Here is a 20,273-nt window from a genome sequence, read left to right on the forward strand (position 1 = left end):
CCATGGATGGTGTATTTTGGCAGATGGAACAGTCTGTGTGGCTTCAGTCTGCACAGGCAGTCTGCAGTCAGTGCTCCTGTTTGCTCCTCTGTCGATGCAATGAGGGTGGGGCTGCTGTATTTCCTGGTTGGTGATGTCATCTGCACGTTCCTGGTGCGACGCGGTCATTTGCGATTTCGCTAATACCGAATTCGCTATTTGCTAATTCGGAATTACCGAACTCGCTATTAGCTAATCGGAGTTTGCATGCCCCGCTATTGTATATTCGGTAAAATTAGCGATTTTTAGGGAATCGCTAATAATTACCGAATCTGTTGATGCATGCCCAAAAGCGATTCCTTAATAACGATTCCTTATTTCTCGCTATTAAGGAATCGCTTTTGGTTTGCTTGATGCATGTGCACCATAGCCGGTAGACAAAAGAATACTTTGTGCTTGGCTAATGTAATGCTAAATTCTTGTATAATTGCAACCCTGATTTCCCCAGGTGCGCTTCCCCTGCTGCCCTAGAAAGGCAGCAGAAAGGCGGTTGCTAAATTAATGCAAAGTGAGATATGTACAGTAGAACTTCATAAAGTTTAGAAGAATGTTTGCTTACTAATAACAGTCTCAGTCAATTAATCAGGTTTCTTATAAAGCACGACTATTCACCCGTGAGGGTCTCAAGGCACTGAGTGGGGGCAGGGGGAGGGTGGATCTGCGGTTCAGTTCAGGAGCCTTTTTATAAAAAGATATAACTCTGCGTGGACAATCTGTTCCTTAGGAGTGATACAACCAAGAGTAAACCTTGACTGTTCAATCCGGCTACCTCTGACAGACAAAGCCTAAAAGGGAGGCCTTTTGCATTGCTGTGAGCTTGCAGTAGTGTCCAGTGTCTTCATTTCCAGGTACAGCAGTATTTGTTACCCGGATTACCTACATGCACCTGAGATGTCGAATCGTCAAGCCAGAGAACTCGCTTGACAGCACAACATATATGAGATGAAGGTGGAACCATGGAGTCAGTAATAAGGATGTCTTGAATTTGCGAATTCGTCCCTTTTCAGATTAGCAGCAGATATTTGTGTATCTGATAAGTCTTTTTGTTCAAACTGTTGTCTCCCTCTATGTATATGGGCACCCTGTAATTACTCTCCTATGTTTATCCTTCCTTCCTTCTTTATCGTCTTTTCTTTTATGCAGTTGATTTCTGAATATGTCCCTTTATTCCTGTGATCTTTCCTTTGTAGCGGCACTGTCTGGGTGAAGCGTTACATAAATCTATCAGCAATGTAAGTGAGGCTTCTGCGCTAGGGCATGAATGCAATGCTAATACTCCTGCACACTGATTAAAAGCATTGCTTCGAAGCTTTCTCCTCCTGGACCTCACTGATAACGGCAATGCATATGTCATGTGAATTGATGCATCTGGTTAACCTGAACTTCCATGCCACATCTGTTCATTTGCACTAATGCATGTCACTTGGCATCCAATGCTGCTAAAGCCCTTTATGCATTCAGAATTTGTTTCACTGACCAATCAGATCAGGCTTGGAAGCTGTACAGTTTCATCAGATCAAGCTCACATGCATGAAATTTAAGCTTTGATTGAGTTTATGATTTGCCACTAAAAAACCTTTTCACCTCCCCCTTTATGAGTAGACCAGAGATTGGGCAGAAATTGTTTGAAATCATAATTCAGCCATTCTTCAGAAAATCAGAGATGATTTATTAATGTTATACAATTTGTATTGCAAACAGGGCTGGAGATGAGGGGGCACCACCTGGTTCCAGGACCAGACAGCTGCTGGGAAAACAATTAGGCATCTCACCTGTTTGTACATCTTGTGAAGAATGTGCATGAAATGGCTCCAGTAGCTTGCTGTAATTTCCCTTTTGAAGAAGCATTTTCCTATAGCAATTACCTCAGATTCTGTTTACCTTAACACCAGGTGATAAGAGGAGAGGACAGCTCAGCAGATAGTTCCACCCTGTTACATTACAAGGTCCTTCTCTTTGACCAAAGAGTAGCATTCCAGATGCTCACCAGGATCTAGCTAGCAGGGTCAGCCCATAGTTGCTGTAATGCTTCATAGGGCAGTCCTTACTTGGACAATTGACTCTTCAGGACCACTCCACAAACACATTCATTTACACAGATTGCACATGATCCAGTGAACTCTCTACTCACTGTTTTTCCAATGATCGAAGGTAAAATTCTCAGAGAAATCACAAAACCTTTAGCTCTTTATCACTTCTAGCTGTTTGCCACTTCATCCGGATAGGAATCCATTATATTTCTGGCAATGAGTAAATATCTTGCAGGATATCATACTTCACTGCAGGAGCCAGACCTATGGTAAACTGGTGAATACGTAGACTGTGATGAGAGAATTAACAATGCAGCTTACGGCTATCTAAGTTGATGAGAGACAAAGTACTATTGCTCCAGTCTGCCAGCCACTTCTGGCCTAGAGGACTTCAGAAGAGATGCAGAAATGATGACCTTGGAGCCAGAGAGGCTAAGCACACTTCATCACAACCTACCAACATGGACTAAACTCCATGGTGTCAAACATCTAGACATATGGAACTTTCCAAAGCCAAATGTGATGTTTTCAACAAGGGGCTCATTTCTGAGAGGATTGTGTCACATTTGCACCATGTAACATGGTACATGCATGACACAAACCTCTAAGTTAGATTTTTGAAGCCACTCAATGTCATTTTGCATTGCTCTGAGTGGCTTCAAAATCTGGAGTAATGCAACACTGAATTGAGTTACTCTACCGTGAGTAGGTGTTCCATAGGCGTTGCTTGGGATCTCTTATCCTTGATCAGGCCGGAATCCTGCATGTACCACGGATGGGAAACATTCCATCCCTGACACAAGGGCTGATTCTTCATCTCTCCCCTTATTTTATTACCTAAAAATCTGATTTGTGGTGGTTTAGTATTAAGCACATAGATCTGTTGGCAATATGCAGCTGACGAAGGATCATTTCACTTGATCACAATTAAGTATAAGGGTGTTTTTATTATTTGCATTGGCGAAAGATTGACTTAATTTCTTAGATGCATAAATGCTGTTCGAAAGGCACATTTAAGGCAAGCCTGTCCATGCCAATACTTAGCAGACGGCATAACATTGCCATCAGTAATTTGTATCATGAGAAGTATGCATCAAGGACCTCTTTTCAGCCATTTGTGCACGTACATTGGAGCTGAGGATCTGTTTGCATATGTTTCCTTTCTTCTACCAAGGCTTCTTTGATGTCCCATTTACATTTTTCGCATGTTATATCTGCCCTATTTAACACATGCACTGTTCGGGCAACAGTTCTCCTCTCAGACTACCAGCGTGACAGTTTATTCTAGAACCCTGGCACAGTGAGTCCTCAGGTCCTGATATTGTCTTATCCATCCCTATTGGTTATAGGATATTATCCTGTGATCATCGCATTGAGGGGACTTGGATCACATTTATCTTTAAATCACACCAGGATGTTGCTTACACAAACATTCTTGAAGTACCACTGAAGGAGTTCCTGATTTTTAAAAACAATTTGACCTTGCAAACTTACTGCATATTATTTGTGCTGGCATACAGTTCCCTCCTCTGCCCCTCGAGCTTTGGCATACAAACTCATCGAGCTCTTAGGCATTTTGGCTATAAATTTGTGTAAAGCTTATGTCGTTTAAGACTTTAACGTTTTGTTTGAGGCCCATCTAACAGGTCAGAGAACCACTTTCTCTGTATTTCCTTTGTTCTGTAGCTCTCTCAAGGGCTAAAGAGAGTGACCCTTACAGCTGACTATGCCCTAGGTCTCATTTTTGTACCACTACATTTAGTAGAACTAAACTGTTAAGGCTTTGGTGCAGATGAATGATTTTTGTTCTATTTAACATCTTTTTCCATGCTACCTTTTCTTGGTCAGGACATAATCTCAGTTAGGTCACACAGGGCCAGATGGCTATATGGTAATCGCAAACACTAATGTACAAAAGTGTGTTTTATACATTTTGCGTTTCTCATTATGTTGCAAAAAGACCTATCTCATGAATATTAATGTGGTAGGTCTCAGTTTGCGACCCCCTGGGAATCTCAAAAATCACAGGGTTGGTGGCCTGCTAGTTTCAGTAAACCACAATGTCTGTGATTGCTTTCAAATAAAGCAATCATTTTTTTAATGCTGTCTGTGTTCCTTAAAGGAAAATGGGATGTGTTTCCTAAAAAAAATGAAAAGTTTCTTTTCATTCATTAAGAGTAGGCAGTAGACCGTGGAACCACTTCCTGCTCCTAAAAACTATTCTTTCAACCATTCTTAAAGGGCATAATGTGGAATGGCCTACAGCTAAATTTGGACAGCTCTCTGCTACTGTCTTCCCTGCTGCTAAACCTGAATTTCTGCTACAACTCTTTACTGACACTACTAGTGTGTGCTCAGACCAAGTATAACCTTTTTCTGGAAAGGCCTGCCGATGGAGTAGACCACAAAATTGGGGGTTTACTACTGACTTTAAGGCCGATAGATTAGCAACAAAGCAGGCTGAATTCAAAGGCCACCTCTTTTATTCTGAAGAATCCTAGTTCATTTACCTTTTGCAATTGGGACAATACAAAGTGTGTCCTTGTCACTCACATTCCATAATTTTAAGCGATAAAATTGCTCTAGCTTCGAAATCAACTAATGCTCTGATTGTGACTGTAAGGCAATCTTCCTTCCCTTTGTGGCATTGGTAATTCCATTCCTCACTCTCAAATCCTCTTTGATAAACAGTATACTTAATTCACAGGGAAGATTCAGATGATCTATGATAAAACCACCCTGGCCACAGTCCGGGATGACCTTAGATTGAGCATGTACATTTTCCATTCTGCTTGTCCTTTTTTTCAGACCTTTGCTCCACCTTTGACACCGTGGATTACTTCATCTTGATCTAGTGTTTGATGGTAGTAGGCTTGCATGAAGTGGGCATCTGTTGGTTCTCTTCCTTTCTTAGTGATCAGAGTCTGGTATTTGCTCTACCACCATTTCTCTCCTAGCCAGTGCTAGTCTGTTGCGGAGGTTCACAGGGCTTTTCCGTATTCCCCATCTGCATTATATAGATACAACTACTGGGGACCATTATTAGATCATTTTATATGGGTTCAATTCTTATCCCGATGATACCCAGCTTATTCTGCAATTCAGTAGACCATCTGTGCCTCCTCATACTCGTCATCTGGTATTATCTGCTATCCCGGCCTGTATGAATAGTAATCCGCTAAAGCTCAATGCAGACAAAATTTAAGTATTATTTCTGGGCACAATAGCTTGTGGAGCCACACTCTTTGTTCCAGTAATATTGGATCTCCTGCGTTTCCTTTCTACAAGGTTAAGAATATTAGTTTTTGCTTTGAAAAGCTGGTTTCTCAGGGAGAACAGGTGAGCTCTGTGATCTTTTCATAAATCAACAATGGTCACTAGCTTTTTTGTTAGTTGCTCTTATGGAAACACGGTCAATTTGTCAATGTTCCTCTCTCTCATGTATCTGCATCACTATATATATATATTACTGACTGTCCTGTGAATGGTTTGGGATCGCGGGGTATGAGATTTTGCCGAAGAATCGAACAGCTAAAGAACACTGTGACTCTAGAATGATATGAACAATTCTTCTGCAATATCCCTGCAAAGAAGAATATTAGTCTTTAGCTTAGAACTCCGTTATTTCTAAAACACGGATGTTATAATACAATTATCAATTACCTGAAAAAAGGCTGTCTCTTTTCCCATGCTGCTTAGATGGCCAAATATGCACTGCGATCACGAGCGTTGTCTCCTGTAAGAGTAACGTCTCCAAGTAGGCACTCCTCAGAAAAAATCTCAACAAAATTTCAACAAAATTCCATGAAAAAGTCTTGAACTTGCTTTTGTACGATTGTTTAATATCATTTAGTTAGGTTCCAGAATATAAGTGAAACGAAATACACGAGTCACCATGTACTATGAATATAATAGCATGGAACCTAACTAAATGATATTAAACAATCGTACAAAAGCAAGTTCAAGACTTTTTCATGGAATTTTGTTGAAATTTTGTTGAGATTTTTTCTGAGGAGTGCCTACTTGGAGACGTTACTCTTACAGGAGACAACGCCCGTGATCTTATTGTTACCCACCCTTGCGCCCAGAAGGGTTCACCAGTACGGCACCCACTACCTGAACAAATCAGATTACACGGAATACATTCAGGAGTGCGATAAACCACACCCCAATTGGATTTAAAATATGCACTGCAGCATTCCTAACAAAAACAAACACAAGGAAAACCTTAATTTATTCCCTCTGGAATTTTAGAAGCTTACATTTTCTAAATAATCAATCACACAACAAGCTACAGAATTATTGCATTTGTTAGAATGGGCTGTAACTTCAGAAAACAGATCTTTTAAGAAATCTACAATCTTGTCTTAAGGAATTTTCCACGGAAAACAACTATGAATTAAATCTATTAATCAAGAGGCACACCAGCTGAGAGTAAGTAGAGAAAAAGAGACTATGCTAACCCAAACTCTAAACTGCCCTCTTACATAGCAGACCAGTTCTGAAAAACAATGCGCACAAATCAGACATTCAAGAGGTTACTAAAATGAGAAAGGCTCACTCAGATCTCTCAGATACTTATGGCCAGTAAACAGTCAAATCACAATCCTCCTAAAATCATGATAATAAAAATGTCTCAATTTCTGGGCTGGAATATTGTGTAAATGATACACATAGATTGTCTTTAAGTGTAAATACGCTAAAAGGGCAGCAACGTTCGGTGCACATAGATCACTGCACTGTGCAATCAAGCTGCTACGGTGTACAAAAAATTCCGTCCTGTGGAATATCTCCTAAACTTCTAGAGACGGGGTATAGGGAGCCGAGAAACAAGGCAAGCAAGCAACATAATATGGTCAAACACTTAGTAGGACTGGCGAACTCTCCATTTTGAGATGTTGTCTTACCTGATCCAGATATCTGAAGCAGTTTCTCATGCTGTGGAAACGGAAGTGTTCCAGAGGAATAGCTCACGGCGCACCAGCCAATGATGACCATGTTACGCCTTCCAGACTATGGTTTTATAATTCATTGTCAGAAGTGTATATTGACAGGCCTACACGTGTTTTCATCAAATCAGACTGTAGAAAAAGATACTACTCCTAATTTCCCAACATTTGCATGACCTATGGTGGGAGCTGCAGTTTTGTCTAGATTACATTATTGCAACATTTGCTAACTTGGGTTTACTTAATTCCACGATAATGAGATTCAGTTGGTCCAAAATATGTTGGCCAGGCAACCATGGTTATTTTTGACCATGATTGTTGCTGTTCTCTCCATTTGGTCCTGTGGCACAGTAGGTCCATTTGAAAGCAGCTTGTTTAGATCAGCGTGCGTTGCATGCATTGGGGCTTGTGAGAAAGTGGATTATTACAAGGGGTGGATGGTAGTCCATTAGTCACTTTTCTTGTTAAGTCCAGTCAAGTTTCAATAATTTAAACCTGAGCTCAACCCCTTGTAGGTATAGCATAGAACAGACAGGCTTAACTTAAGGAAATGGATAAAGAATTTAGAAGTTCCAAAGCAGTTAAAACATCAAAAGCACAGAACAATAAAAATACCATTCCAATTTATAAAAATAAAGAATATTTTAATGAACAAAATTACACCAAAACAACAAAAATCCAAAAAGGGGAACCAGCAATATCAACTGTTAACATTTTAAATGAAAATAGTGCCAAAAAGTGTTACGCACCAACTTCAGTCATCTGGTTGCATTTCAACCTGGGTGCGATTTCAGGCTGACCGCAGTGGAGCTCAGGCCGGATACAGAAACCAGATTTGTTCCGGTCAGAAGTTTTACCTTCTTACGTAGTCTCTGAAATGGAAGTCAAAATCCTTAGCAGGGCAAGGCAGCAGGCTGTGGCCAAGAGGAGCTCCATGAGTCTGCATGGCCATTGGACGAGGTCCTGACAAAGCAATTGAGTTTTGGTGGGAAAGCTCAGAGCTGGAGAAATTCAGAATGTGCTCCCAAAGAAGGTCCCTCACCTGCCCGATACTTTTGGCACCTTCGCTCAGTGAAGATTTAAACGTTTGGTCTTAGGCACTTTTCCGAAGCTTGGATTCCTCCAGCGAGGCAAGGCTTCAAGCCGTTGCCAAACAGGGCTCCATGAGGTCAGATACCTTCGCCACGACGTCCTGTGAAAATAGATGTGCTGCTGCAGAACAGCTTTGAATGGGGATAGCCTGAATCTTTGGCCCACATGCTTAAACATCTTCGTTGGATAGACTCGCCATTTTTGTCCTAGTCCTCCGGAGGTCGTTGGAGCAAAAAAGTTTCTAAATCCCAGGTTTTTCAGGATGTTAGGAGAAGTACACTTTGACACAGCCAAAGTCTGAGGACCTTTCGAGCAGCACTTCGGGGTCACGACTCCAGCATGAACCACCAGTCGGTTCCAAAGCAGGTCCAGTTTAAACTGGTCAACTGCTCCCTTCAGGAAAAGGGCTTTCTAGCAGCTTTTTGTGTCCCTGTAGCATAAAAGGAGGTCAGCCAGCTGACCCTTGGAGTCCACTTGTTTATCCCGGGTACAAGTGGGAGAAGGTCCATCCTTTCGGGTCCCAACAGCAGGTACAGTCCTCTTTTGTCTTTCATAGGTCCAGTAGTGTTCTGAAGAGGGTGCCCAAGGGTGCCACATATATTCTTGGCACTTTCTTGGTGGGGGTGACTCCTGGTCCCTCCCTAACCCATGCGGAAAAGGTTCCCAGGGGTAATTCCACCCACGTTTGCAGCAGTTTATGTGTGCCCTACTCCAAACAATCTCAGAGAGGCCAGAGAACTGAGCAACCAATCCTCTGTGATCACTCAAAACTGGTTCTCTGGGCAGCTCCTCTCCGATAGGGATTCCTGCCTGACTGACTAGGACACAGGAGGGAGCAGGCCTAACTGTTAACTACATCTGCCTGTAACTGAGTAGGCCTCTTTGAAGTTAACATTCTCAGCACAGCCAAAATGGTCATCCTGTCAGAGGACAGATATCTCCCCACACCCAAATCCTTTGTGTCAGCACTGGGAGCAAGTTCACATTTCATCAAAAGGGCTATTTAGTTTCTGGTGACAGCTGGAAGCTTCTGCAAATGAGCTTCTAGAGGTTTTAGGAGATAAAAGGTGACTTTTTAAAAGTAACATTTGCATATTATTTGCTGCAAATCTTGCTTTACCAATGGATTTGGCTTGTTATTAATATTTTAAAAATTCCAAGAATAGACTTCGTAGTTGTTTCCTAAGCTGAGATAGCATTAATAATTGTAATATTGTATCCCAGTGCTTTGCGTTGGAATGGCTAGCTCTGCTACAGTGAAAAAAGCTTTTAGCCTTGTCACTGTAAGAACATGTTTAACATTAAAAATGTGAATGTCCTACTTTTAAATACCATGCACCCTGCCCAATGGGCATTTGAGACCTACTTACTGGTGACTTATTAATATTTTAAAGGAGGGTTATACCTGTTCAAAGGGATTCTTTTGGCAGGTCAAAATAGCAGTTTTACAACTGCACAGACAGGCTACAGTGGTAGGTCTGCAGACATGTTTTGCATTGTAATGTTAGTGGTGCCATTTAACTTATTGGCCATGGGTACACTGCAAAGCAAATAATAAGGACTTGCACTGTGGTCTGGTTAGCAGAGTCCCATGTGGTCTGGTTAGCAGAGTCACAGTGTACAGAGTAAAAAAAACAGCAGCATCAGTCCACAAAAATTGGGGCTGGGGGTCATGCAAAAAGATGCATTTCCTATAGGGCCCAACTTCTGTTCGTGCCAGACTTTGACCAAATGTCCCATTACTCTTCAGACAGGTTCTCTTCTCTTATTCACAGTTCCACATTTTAAACGTTCCCAGCTTGCTGCGAAGGCTTTTTCCATCATTGTCTCCTAGATCTGGAACAGGCTCTCTTTGTTCCTATAAAAGATGATTCAGCACACTAGTTTCCATAAGTTTCTGAAATCCCACTTATTTTGTTAAAGGCTTACTGTAAACACTGTCTTTTCTATCAGTCAGTCCTAGTTTCAAGATGCCTTTGTGCAATTTTTGCACTTATAAGTATTCCACTCACTAAATCACTCGCTATCAATACTTCCAATCTCTTTGTTCCTTATGATGGAAATAACAATGAGGGCAGGTGTCTATGACATCTGTTGCCGGCTTGCCTGCCTCCTGTGTTGTCGTTGAAAGCTATTCTGTCCTGAGATCCACCTTCCAGATCAATCACTGTTTTTTCAAGAGAGTGGGCCCGTCCATGAAACCTTAAAGATGGTGACCCAGACTGTCTGGCTTGTCTTCTACAGACACTGCTACATGGCATTGTGTGTGTTCTTCTTGGTGTCCATACTTGTGTCCCCTTTGTTTTTAATTAATTTATACCTGTTGCTTTGCCTTAGTCTTTCATTTCCTTCTGTTGGTAGGGAATCTATTGTGTTTCAAATGGATTTTTCAGTGACTGAAGACGACAAACTTTCATGAAGATATATCTTGATGCGAAGTATAGAAATAAACTATATTTTTTATACCATTTAATCATCAATTATTTTTTGCGGTACGGCAGCAAAGGTTTTAAGCTGGGGATTGCCCTTGTCCTGTTTATTTCCTGCTTCTGTACCTCTCAAAACATTTAAAATGGTGTAAATGAAGTAAGGGTAAAAATAAGGTGCACGTCTGTGCTGAATTCTGCACTTCTCGTCTTAAGGAACACTTGCTTAGAGGGACAGACCTTTCTGTCAGTATAGCTTGGAAGCTGATAACATATTCTGCTCATTGAACAGTTTTTAAGAAACAGAGGTGAATAACCTAGACGGTGCATGGTAGGAACACAGGTTCATCATTGTTCTCTCTTTCAAAGCTTTTGCTCCAGTTTCCCGTACCATCCATAGTGTTGTTTATGAACAACGTGAGTGCACGGGACTTTGAGGAAGTGAGCAGTTAATCTGGTATTGTGTCCAAACTATCCACCAAAATCACAATCACCCCCCATCACTCCATGAAAGAGTTTAGGGCCTTTTGTCTATATAGGATATTATACCAACTGTTACTCCCGTCATTCTGTAGAGGGATTCATGGACCATTATTTTTGTTTTCATGCCATGGTAGCCGTGCTGTAATAGTGTTAACTATGTTTTATGTTCAGCTAAGGGTTTGAAGGTTCCTGTTTATGACTGAGGGTCTGATTGACAGTTTGGCGGATGGTACTTGGTCACAAATGTGATGGATATCCTGTCTGCCTTATTACAAGTGCCATAGGATATAATGCACTCTGTTCTCTCTCTAGGTTATTATTAACTATTATATTTTGTGGCTTTTCAGTATATTCTGTCTATTAGTGGGCAGGCTTTGGTTAGCTGTGCCCAAAAGAGTTGTTTTGATTTTTCAAGTCATGATAAGATAATAACAAAGCACAAAATATATTTTTTCGCCGCATAAGGGGTAGATTGAATGAATTGTACATTCTGCTGTTGCTGTTATGTTCTGTGACAATGAGGTACAGCTGCATGGCTTGCTTTAACACAGTGGCTGGAAGAATGCCCTTTTTTTAGAATTTGCTTGTCTTGCCAACGTCATCCTGAGCTATTGCTTATTGAAGTAAGAGATAAAATCTGTAGGTGGTAGTATTAAGTCCTTATAAACTATAACATATGATGCCGGTGTGCTGATTTCATGCTTTGAGCTTCAAATCTATTTTAGAAAAACATGTCTCTGAATGCAAAGATCATAAACGTTAAATCCTAAAATTATGTATTGATTTTCCTTTTGTGCTCATTTCATTTATCCTCTGGTGTTCTCCTGTTCCTGGCTTAGATTTCCCTGCTCAAACAGAACCTTGAGATGCAGCTCTCCCAGTCGCAGACGTCAATGCAGCAGCTCCATGCCCAGTTCAGTCAGGAACGGCAGCGCCTTACCCGGGAAATGCAGCTACTCGAAGAAGAACATCAGCAAAAGCAGAAATCCATGCAAGAAGCACATGAAATTGCATTCCAGAACCTGGAAGGATCCAAACATCTAGAACAAAAGGCATGTACATCTTTTATACCATGCTGCTACTCTTCTCTCTTTTTTACCTCTAACAGAATGCATGCAAGCCACTTGGCACTTACACCATTACTATAGCAATTGCACCGCACTTGAGTAAGCTTGACGTAACCTATAGGACAAAGCAAATGTTTAGTAAAACCTTATTGGATTTTTTAAAGTGCATAATTATTTGTGTTTAAACCATTTATGTGTTGAATTTATGTTTAGAATTTGTGGAGAATAGATTATTGACCCGCGTTATATATTTTTTGCATCAAAATACAATGTAGATACACAAAACAACACATTTACCACCACCAAGCTAATATGACGCTAGAGAACTCAATCGCAAATATGGCTGATTTACTATAGTCAGAAGTTTAGACCAGGAACTGGGAAGGATCATGGGTGATTCAATCAGAAAGATAGCTGGTGGCTTTAAGAAGGTGATAAACTCCAAAAACGTTCTAAAATTCATAAACCATCCCAGTGTTTATTCCACCCAGCCGGCACTTGCTCCCAAAACAAATTAGAACAAGTGTGCAAATGGTGCAGAACAGTTTTCTGACCACACCCACATTTTGTTAGATTGAGGAAAAAATCTTGTACCAATGCAGGTCGAGCACCTGTAAGTGTGGGGCGGCAGTGGTGTACTTAGATGTCAACATCTTGCATAGGTTTCTCTGAGTATTTTTGTGCATCCCCTAAAAGTCTGAGATCTACACGTTATAGTCATAGTGTGTGATGAGTAGGTTTCCTGTTTCTGAATCAACCTCTTTAAGTTCTTGAAGGTGCTAGATAAGAAAATAGCAAAGTTGTCAATGCTTGCTTTACTCAAGCCCAATAAATAAAAATTATTCTTAATATGGAGCTCTCATGAGGTGATCAGCAAATTATCTGTAATCCATTAGAGTAGCACTGTAACCTAAGAAGTGAATGTTGCTTTTATGCATATTTTTGTTGCTTCTTATAAATTGGGTTCATACGTTCTAATTTCGCAGGAATTTGAAGATCGTTTCCAGCAGGAACATGTAAAGGAACTTCAGAGTGTAAAAGAGGCTCATAGGCAGGCCATGGAGTCTCTCCGGTTAGAAATGGAGCAAGAACATCAAACTCTGCGTTTTGAGCTGGAAGATGACGGGAAAGCCATGCTAGGTAACTACTTCATAGCATTGTCACTGTGTCAAACGAAGGCTAATGGGATTTGTGACTTTGGTTAGTTGTTCAGCTAGGAGCATGGTTTTGTTGCCACTTCAGGAGGCAGTTTTACAGTTGCTCAAGCAGAGACCTGAGGCAATTGCTTGATAAACTATAAAGCAGATTGGCAGATTGTGAGAGGAAGTTCTTAAATTAATGAACAGGATGAAATGAACTTTTCAGCGAAATGGAAGCCGCTAGCATCTTGAGGTGAGCAAAAGAGTTTATTATGCATGTCTGTCACTGATACAAATATATGTCACTGACAGATTCTATATCAGGTTATTCACAGCTATGATGTAGCTACAGTTGCTTCAACATAAAGGAATTCGAGGCTGCAGCTGAGAGGCCTTGCAAGAGAGCCTTCCATTGTGCAATGGTTCTGTTCTCTAATGGAAAGCAGAGAGCACAACCTTGGTGTGGAAAGGAGGGAGTTGGCATAGAGAGAGGTGTGGATGCATTGCAGGAGACTGGGTATTATTATTATTATATATTCGGGGGGAGGTGAGTGGATTTAAGAATGGATGGTGTGAGTGGGTGGCAGAACACTAAGTTGGTTTTTCAGATTTGGGTGTGAAGGGGTTGGTGAAGAGGTTGGGTGGCAGGATGCCAGGTTGTCTTATTCGATGACAGTGGTGCAGATGATTTGAGTGGGCCTTACATCACAGAAAATTGTAGTTGGGTTGCAGTGAATAATGGGTATTTTTTCACTTCAGGCTTCCGAGGAACAGCATAGAAAACTGGAGCTTTGCTTGAGTTGTTAATTTGTCAGTCAAAACTACTCGGTGAAAATGATCCCCATTATTTAAATGGTGCATCTATAATTCTATAAATTATTCATTGCTGTAGGAGGAATAGAATGCATTCATTTCTAAGTTGGTGTGTCCTTAGTAATGATAACCACGATGAGACAGAAGTTGCTGCAGAACTTTGGCGGTATACACCACTTTTAGAGAAACCTCTCTGAACTGTTGCTCTGCTTCCCCCTAGAAAGAGTCCATCAAGCTCTGATGCAGTGTCCTTCACCAGGTGCTCCCCTCAGCCTCTCATCACTAAAGTATTAAACTATAAAGATAGGGATGAGATCCTTAAAGGTGCAAGAGCAATGGGGAACCTTTCTTTTCAACCCACCCATATCCTACTTTTTCCAAATAATACCCACCTGGTTCAGAAACAAAGAAAATCATTCAAACTTGTGAAACAGATGCTCCAGGTGATGTTTCTTACATACATGCTTATGTTCCTAGCCAGACTTAAAGTACTCCACAACTCTCCTTCCTTCTACTTCGATACTACTGAGACAGCCTGGGACTGGGTTGCAGATAGTGCTTCATTTGTAAAAGAATACGTGCTAGGGTCCAAGGTTTTGCTCAGAAGCCCGCGGCCCACACTATTGAATGTCAGGGTGCCGAATACCAAGGCTGCGTACTCTTGATTCCACCCCATATCCTTTTATTCCACCAACACTTCATATCCCTTGTTTCTCCCTTTGTTAACATTTTACCGTCTTTTTTTCCTCCTTTTCCCCCTTATGTCTAATTTTCTTTCTTGCTCTGGGTCAAAGCGTGATGAGGAAAAATAATTTAGGGTCCCCAAAAATTTGTGCCGGTGGGCCACACCTGCAACCACTGGCTCAAATTAAGCACTAGTTACGGCAAAGGAAGACCTGAAATACAACCCTCTCCCCACTTGTGGAAGATGCTCATACCTCCGGCAGCAACAACCACGCTGGCAACAGCAAACTGCGAAGACTCACCCAATCAAAATCCCTCCTCACTACACTCCTCGGAGATGGAAGGGAGCTGACGAAGACTGAAACATAGATGGAAGAACTGCCAAACTGTGGACCCTCTGGCCCTTGAAATCCTGCCTTGGAGGAAGCCTTGGGCCAGAGCTAAATTAAACACTTCCAGTGTTGCACCCTTCTCTTCGTATGCCCTTCCTTTTCGGCTCACTCTTCAGCAGCAATATAGTATTTCCACATAACACAAGATGTCAGGGAGGTCTCTGCACTACCCCAAGGTCTCACCATCAGAGGTGTGGATTTGAATGCAGTGTTCAACCCTGCATTAGAATCCAATGGAGCTAGGACAGCAAAGCCGCGGAAGTGCCCTGTGTTGGCTGACTGGCCAAACGTCCTGGGCCTATTCGTTGTCTGGTGAATATCACACCAATGTGCAGCTGAATATATCCATATTTGAGCAGCACATTGAAGCTTGCATGGAACTGCATGGAAGCAGTTATGATTAGAATGAGGAAACCTTAAGAGTTGTCACCCAGACTGGCATATGAACGTGTGGTGCACTGTTGATATGGAATGCCTGCAGAACATATTACAAGAACTGGAAACCTATTGTGAAATCAATGCGGGTTCGGTGGAAGGCATGTGGACTCTAGAGGCTACAGGAGGATCCACCATACATGGAAAGGCAAAATCCTTCTTGAGAAGTAAAGCTTAAGAGAAAAAATGGTAGGTGTCTGTGCTGGCGATGAGGGTTCTCGCACTCCATTGTGAATACCTTGTTAAGATGGATGAGAGAATTCAGCTCTATCTACCAACAGGGCTTCACTACACCAGGCTTAGAGGAAGCTCGGCAGTGCTGGCTGTCTTCAAGCAGACAAAACTATGAGTGTGGAGAGAAATCTGCAAAACTGCTTTAGTGGCAGGCAACCAGAGATTTAACTGGAGATTACATATCTGGTTGTCAGCCAGTAGAGCAAAGCGATCCCTAAACTACAGGACCCAGCAGGGAAACAGATCAGTATAGCGGCAGAGATTGCTTTTGTTATAGGGACCTGTATGCCCAGCACCAGTGATCTGTCCGTGAAAGCTTCAGCCCCCTCACTGCTGACAGTCAGTCTAGTCCAGCTGTCTAAGTAAAGATGATTGGGCAGCTCTTTAAGATATGAAATCAGGGTAGACATCAGGCCCAGATTGGTTCCCAATTGAATATTATAACAAACTCGATTTGATCAAATCTAGACACCCCAGGGTATTTGTTGCGCTCAATAAGTTTCTCTCATCATCATCATCAATCTCCCCACTTACTGATTATGAATCGAGAAGTCATAGAGAAGGGTCTGTTTCCTTCTGAACTTAATGCACAATCATGATCATTCATATAGCTGGACATGGATCAATGCTCTTGATATTGCCCTATCTTGCTCATAAACATTGAGATCAAAGTCAGTGCCAAGGTTCTGGCCTACAGGCTTTTGCAAGTGGTTACCTCTCTTGTTAACCCTGATCATTGTGGTTTTAGCCACCGTCGCAGCACCTGACTGCATGCACAGGGTGCACATCTCGCTGGCGTAACTCCATAGGTTTGGGGACCCCACTGCACTCATGCTCATAGATTTTGAAAAAGCATTCGATTCCCTTGATTCCCTTGATTGATCGATCTTGTTGAGAGTACTTCTTCATATGGGATTTGGGCTCCGCTTCCTGTCCTTTGTGAATGTTCTATAAATTCATCCCAGGCAGGGCTGGCCCATTTAGCACCTCCTCCTCGCCTGTCAAAAAAAACCCTGGCTGCATGGGAGCGATGTGATGCGCAGGTATGCACATTCTGCTGGTATGGTGGCTTGAGGTACCTGATTTCCCTCAATGCCAATGAGATTTCTTTTAATGTGTCGATCCCTTGATATAGGCCCTTGACTGATCCAAATGTTAAAAATTTATGGTGTGACTTTTGGCCTGAAACTCAGCTTTACAAAGCCTTCCTGTCTGAAGACTCAGCTTCCAGGTCCTGGGAATGCATATTGCATTGGAGCCAGGGTTTACATGGAGTCTTAATCTTGCTCACTGTTGGCTTTGTCACAGAAGGAGCTGAGTATGTTAGCCCCCCCTTACCAATCATGCCTGAGTGGCTCTCTTTTAAATGATGGTCTTACCAAGATTCCTGTATGTCCTACATAATTTCCACTTGCTGGTACTGCAGACTTAGATTGAGACCTGACAGGCAAAGTGCATTCCTTTCTCTAGTGGAATCAAACTGCCTGTATCACATTCAACAAATGCACCTAATCCCTCTATGACAGAGGTATGAGTATGGCCGACCTCTGCCAATACTATTTGGCATCACAAATTCAGGTATTGAATGACTGACTATACGAAGATCATGCTGAGATCTTCTAGTCGGTCAAATCGCTGTATCGGCATTGCTGTCCAAGGTATAGTGGATAATGTAGGCGGCTACAGAGGGGCAGGTGGTATGTCATTATTTATTGTTCTGTTTGTACAAAGCTGAGGTTACAGAGAGCCTCCTTCAAATTCAACTTAAGTTCTTCATCTATTAATATGTTCTCCTCCGTATCCTGATATCTACATGGGACAAAGGTGTATTATGGGTGCTTCCTCCTATTCCCTCATCTGCACCCTTAAATGGTGCAATGTCACATGGTGTGAGGACATGCTTGTACCATGCCTTTCCCGGTTTATATGAGCAATCCGGCTTAAATCATTATGATACATGCATCTCCACTCAACGGCAGATTAACCTATAACTCTTTATATTTAATGTAAAGGTCAGTACACATTTTCATTCCGAAACGGCATGTAAATCTGACAACACTGAAGTCAAATATTTCTGACTAGCTCTGAACGATGACTTTGGCCAATGCAAATGAGGAAAAACGTTGCCTTAACTCCCGGACACAGGCAAAAGAGCTGTTGGGAGGCCCAGTCACTGCACCTTCAAATGTACCCCACGGGAGGGGCTGAGGGGTCCCAGGGACCCCCAGGCATTCCTTTGCAGATGGGTGCATTAACACACTGCAACAGCCTGCAGGGGGATACCTTTATTACTCTTCAAACAGAGGCCGGTACATTTCCAGTGTAAAACTGAGCTGCAATTTCATCTTATGGCCCTGTCGTTCTCTAATGCTCTCTGCTCAATTGTCAGTGTTTTCATTTTGCGTTAAGGACAGCTTTTGTTTTTTATTTTTTTGCAATCTGGTGTATTTTTCCAGTCAGTGTCCACTGCAAACAGAGGACAATTTGCGCCCAGAGGTTGTTTTTTTGCTTCTTCTAAGTATGTGGTAGGGCTAGCCTGTTCTGACATCAGCAAAAAAACAGATGAATGACGGAATGCTGAACAAATCAAACATTCACCCTAAGTCAGGGTTAAATCCATTTTGTTTTTGCTCACCATGCCATTAAAGTTTGGACCCAATCATATTCAAATTGTCCATCCATCATTTGTTCTTTTTGCTTTTGTCGCCCTAAGTGGAAAGGGTATGCCCAGATGTGGGTCCTGTGCTCACTGTGACATTGGATTCAAGTTAGATTGGCCCCGTCGGTCCGCTTGCATACAATTTGGGCATCCTCCAACAATATGCCCAGGCACTATTCGTGCCCTTCATGCCGATGACACCATCATGGCATCTCCCGGCGTCGAGATTCTTGCCGCCGATACTGCAGTCTCCTTTGTGGCTACCAGGAGGCACACCTGGTTGAGGGATTTTCTCTGGATGTGCAGGCTGCTCTGCTTGATCTTTCTTTCGATGGATCCAGGCTCTTTGGGACAAAGGCGGATTCAGCTCTGCAATGCTTCAAGGACAGCAGGGCTACTGCGAGATCCCTGCCTGCAGTCGCAGCCTAGGGGATATGGTTACAGGAGGTTTCGTGGTTTTGGAAAGGGGGATTCCGTTCGAGGCTGACAGCAACAACAGGAGCAGCAGAACCCCCTGTACAAATCATACAGAGGGAAGGGAAGAGGCCGCTTGTGGGGATCTGCTCGGCAACAGTCCTCCTCCTCCTCCTCCTCCTCCTCCTCCTCCTCTCCTGTTCCCCCCACCGGTTCCACAGGGAAACAGCTCTAAATCCCCCATCTTGGAGCAGGTTGGTCCTGTAGGCGGTCGGGTGTCCCATTTTCTACAAAATTGGAAATCTGTTACATCAGATCTTTGGGTTTTGAATCTTGTTGAAAATGGGTACAAGCTTCCTTTCCAGGAATTTCATCCTACTTACCCTCCTTGCCAGGGCGGGTGTTCAGAGACCCATCTGCTGCTTCTTCACCAGGAGGTCCTGGCCTTGCTTTAGAAAGGTGCGATAGAGGTGGTTCCGGAGCAGGAAAGGGGTCAGGGGTGTTACACCCGGTATTTCCTGATTCCCAAATGGGACGGGCGATTGAGACCGATCCTGGACCGCGGCGTCTTGAATGTTTACCTCAAACAGGAGACGTTCAAGATTTTGACCCTAGCTCAGGTGCTTCTGGCGCTGCAGTATGAAGACTGAATGGTGTTGATCGATTTGCAGGATGCGTATTTCCATATCCCCATCCTGAGGTCGCATCGGAAGTATCTCCTTTTTACAGTGGGATCCCAACATTACCAATTTGCGGTCCTTCCGTTCATTTTTACTTCTGCATCGTAAGTATTCACAAAGGTGATGGAGGTGGTTGTAGCTCATCTCAGAAGGTCAGGGATTCTGGTATTCCCCTATCTGGACGACTGGCTGCTCATGACGAAGTCTTCAGAGTTGGTGCTGCATCATCTGCAGATAACAGCTCCGCTGTTTTTCAACTTGTTCTTACTGGCATTACTGGATACTACTGTGAGTCATGCATTCCCACCTCCTCAGAGGATTCTAGATATCCCGACTATGGTTCCGTTGTTTCAAGGAGAGGCGGAAGTTCCAGCCCTGAAGGTCTTACTCCTGCTCGGTCTGTTCGCTTCCTGCACACTGATGGTCGACCATGCACACTGATATATGAGGGCACTCCAGTGGTGCCCCCGCAGGCAGTGGTTTAAGCACAACGGAGATCCCAAGGAGGTGGTCAGAATCTCCAGAGACACTGCGGCAGATCTGTTATGTTGGAGTGTTCCAGGCAACCTGTCTCAAGGGAAGTTGTTTCAGCCTCCTTCACCGGTGGCCACAGTGATGACGGATGCCTCGACTCTGGTGTGTGGAGCTCATCAGGGGAATCTGGAGATCAAAGGCCTTTGGTCTCCAGAGGAAAGATTGTTTCACATCAATGTTCTAGAATTGCAGGTGATACGTTT

At 42.7% G+C, this 20,273-nt stretch overlaps 1 protein-coding gene across 3 annotated transcripts in view; it reads left to right on the plus strand.

Annotated features, from left to right (window-relative positions):
- Positions 1-20,273, plus strand: part of FAM184A (family with sequence similarity 184 member A) — a 630,233-nt gene that overhangs the window by 500,748 nt on the left and 109,212 nt on the right. For all 3 annotated transcript variants that reach the window (XM_085611278.1, XM_085611279.1, XM_085611280.1), the window contains exons 10-11: positions 11,859-12,071; positions 13,073-13,226. In XM_085611278.1, the coding sequence (XP_085467404.1) occupies positions 11,859-12,071; positions 13,073-13,226 (367 nt within the window). The remainder of the gene's footprint in view (positions 1-11,858; positions 12,072-13,072; positions 13,227-20,273) is intronic.

This window comes from Triturus cristatus, chromosome 6 (assembly GCF_964204655.1).
Source record: "Triturus cristatus chromosome 6, aTriCri1.1, whole genome shotgun sequence".
Classification (NCBI taxonomy): domain Eukaryota; kingdom Metazoa; phylum Chordata; class Amphibia; order Caudata; family Salamandridae; genus Triturus; species Triturus cristatus.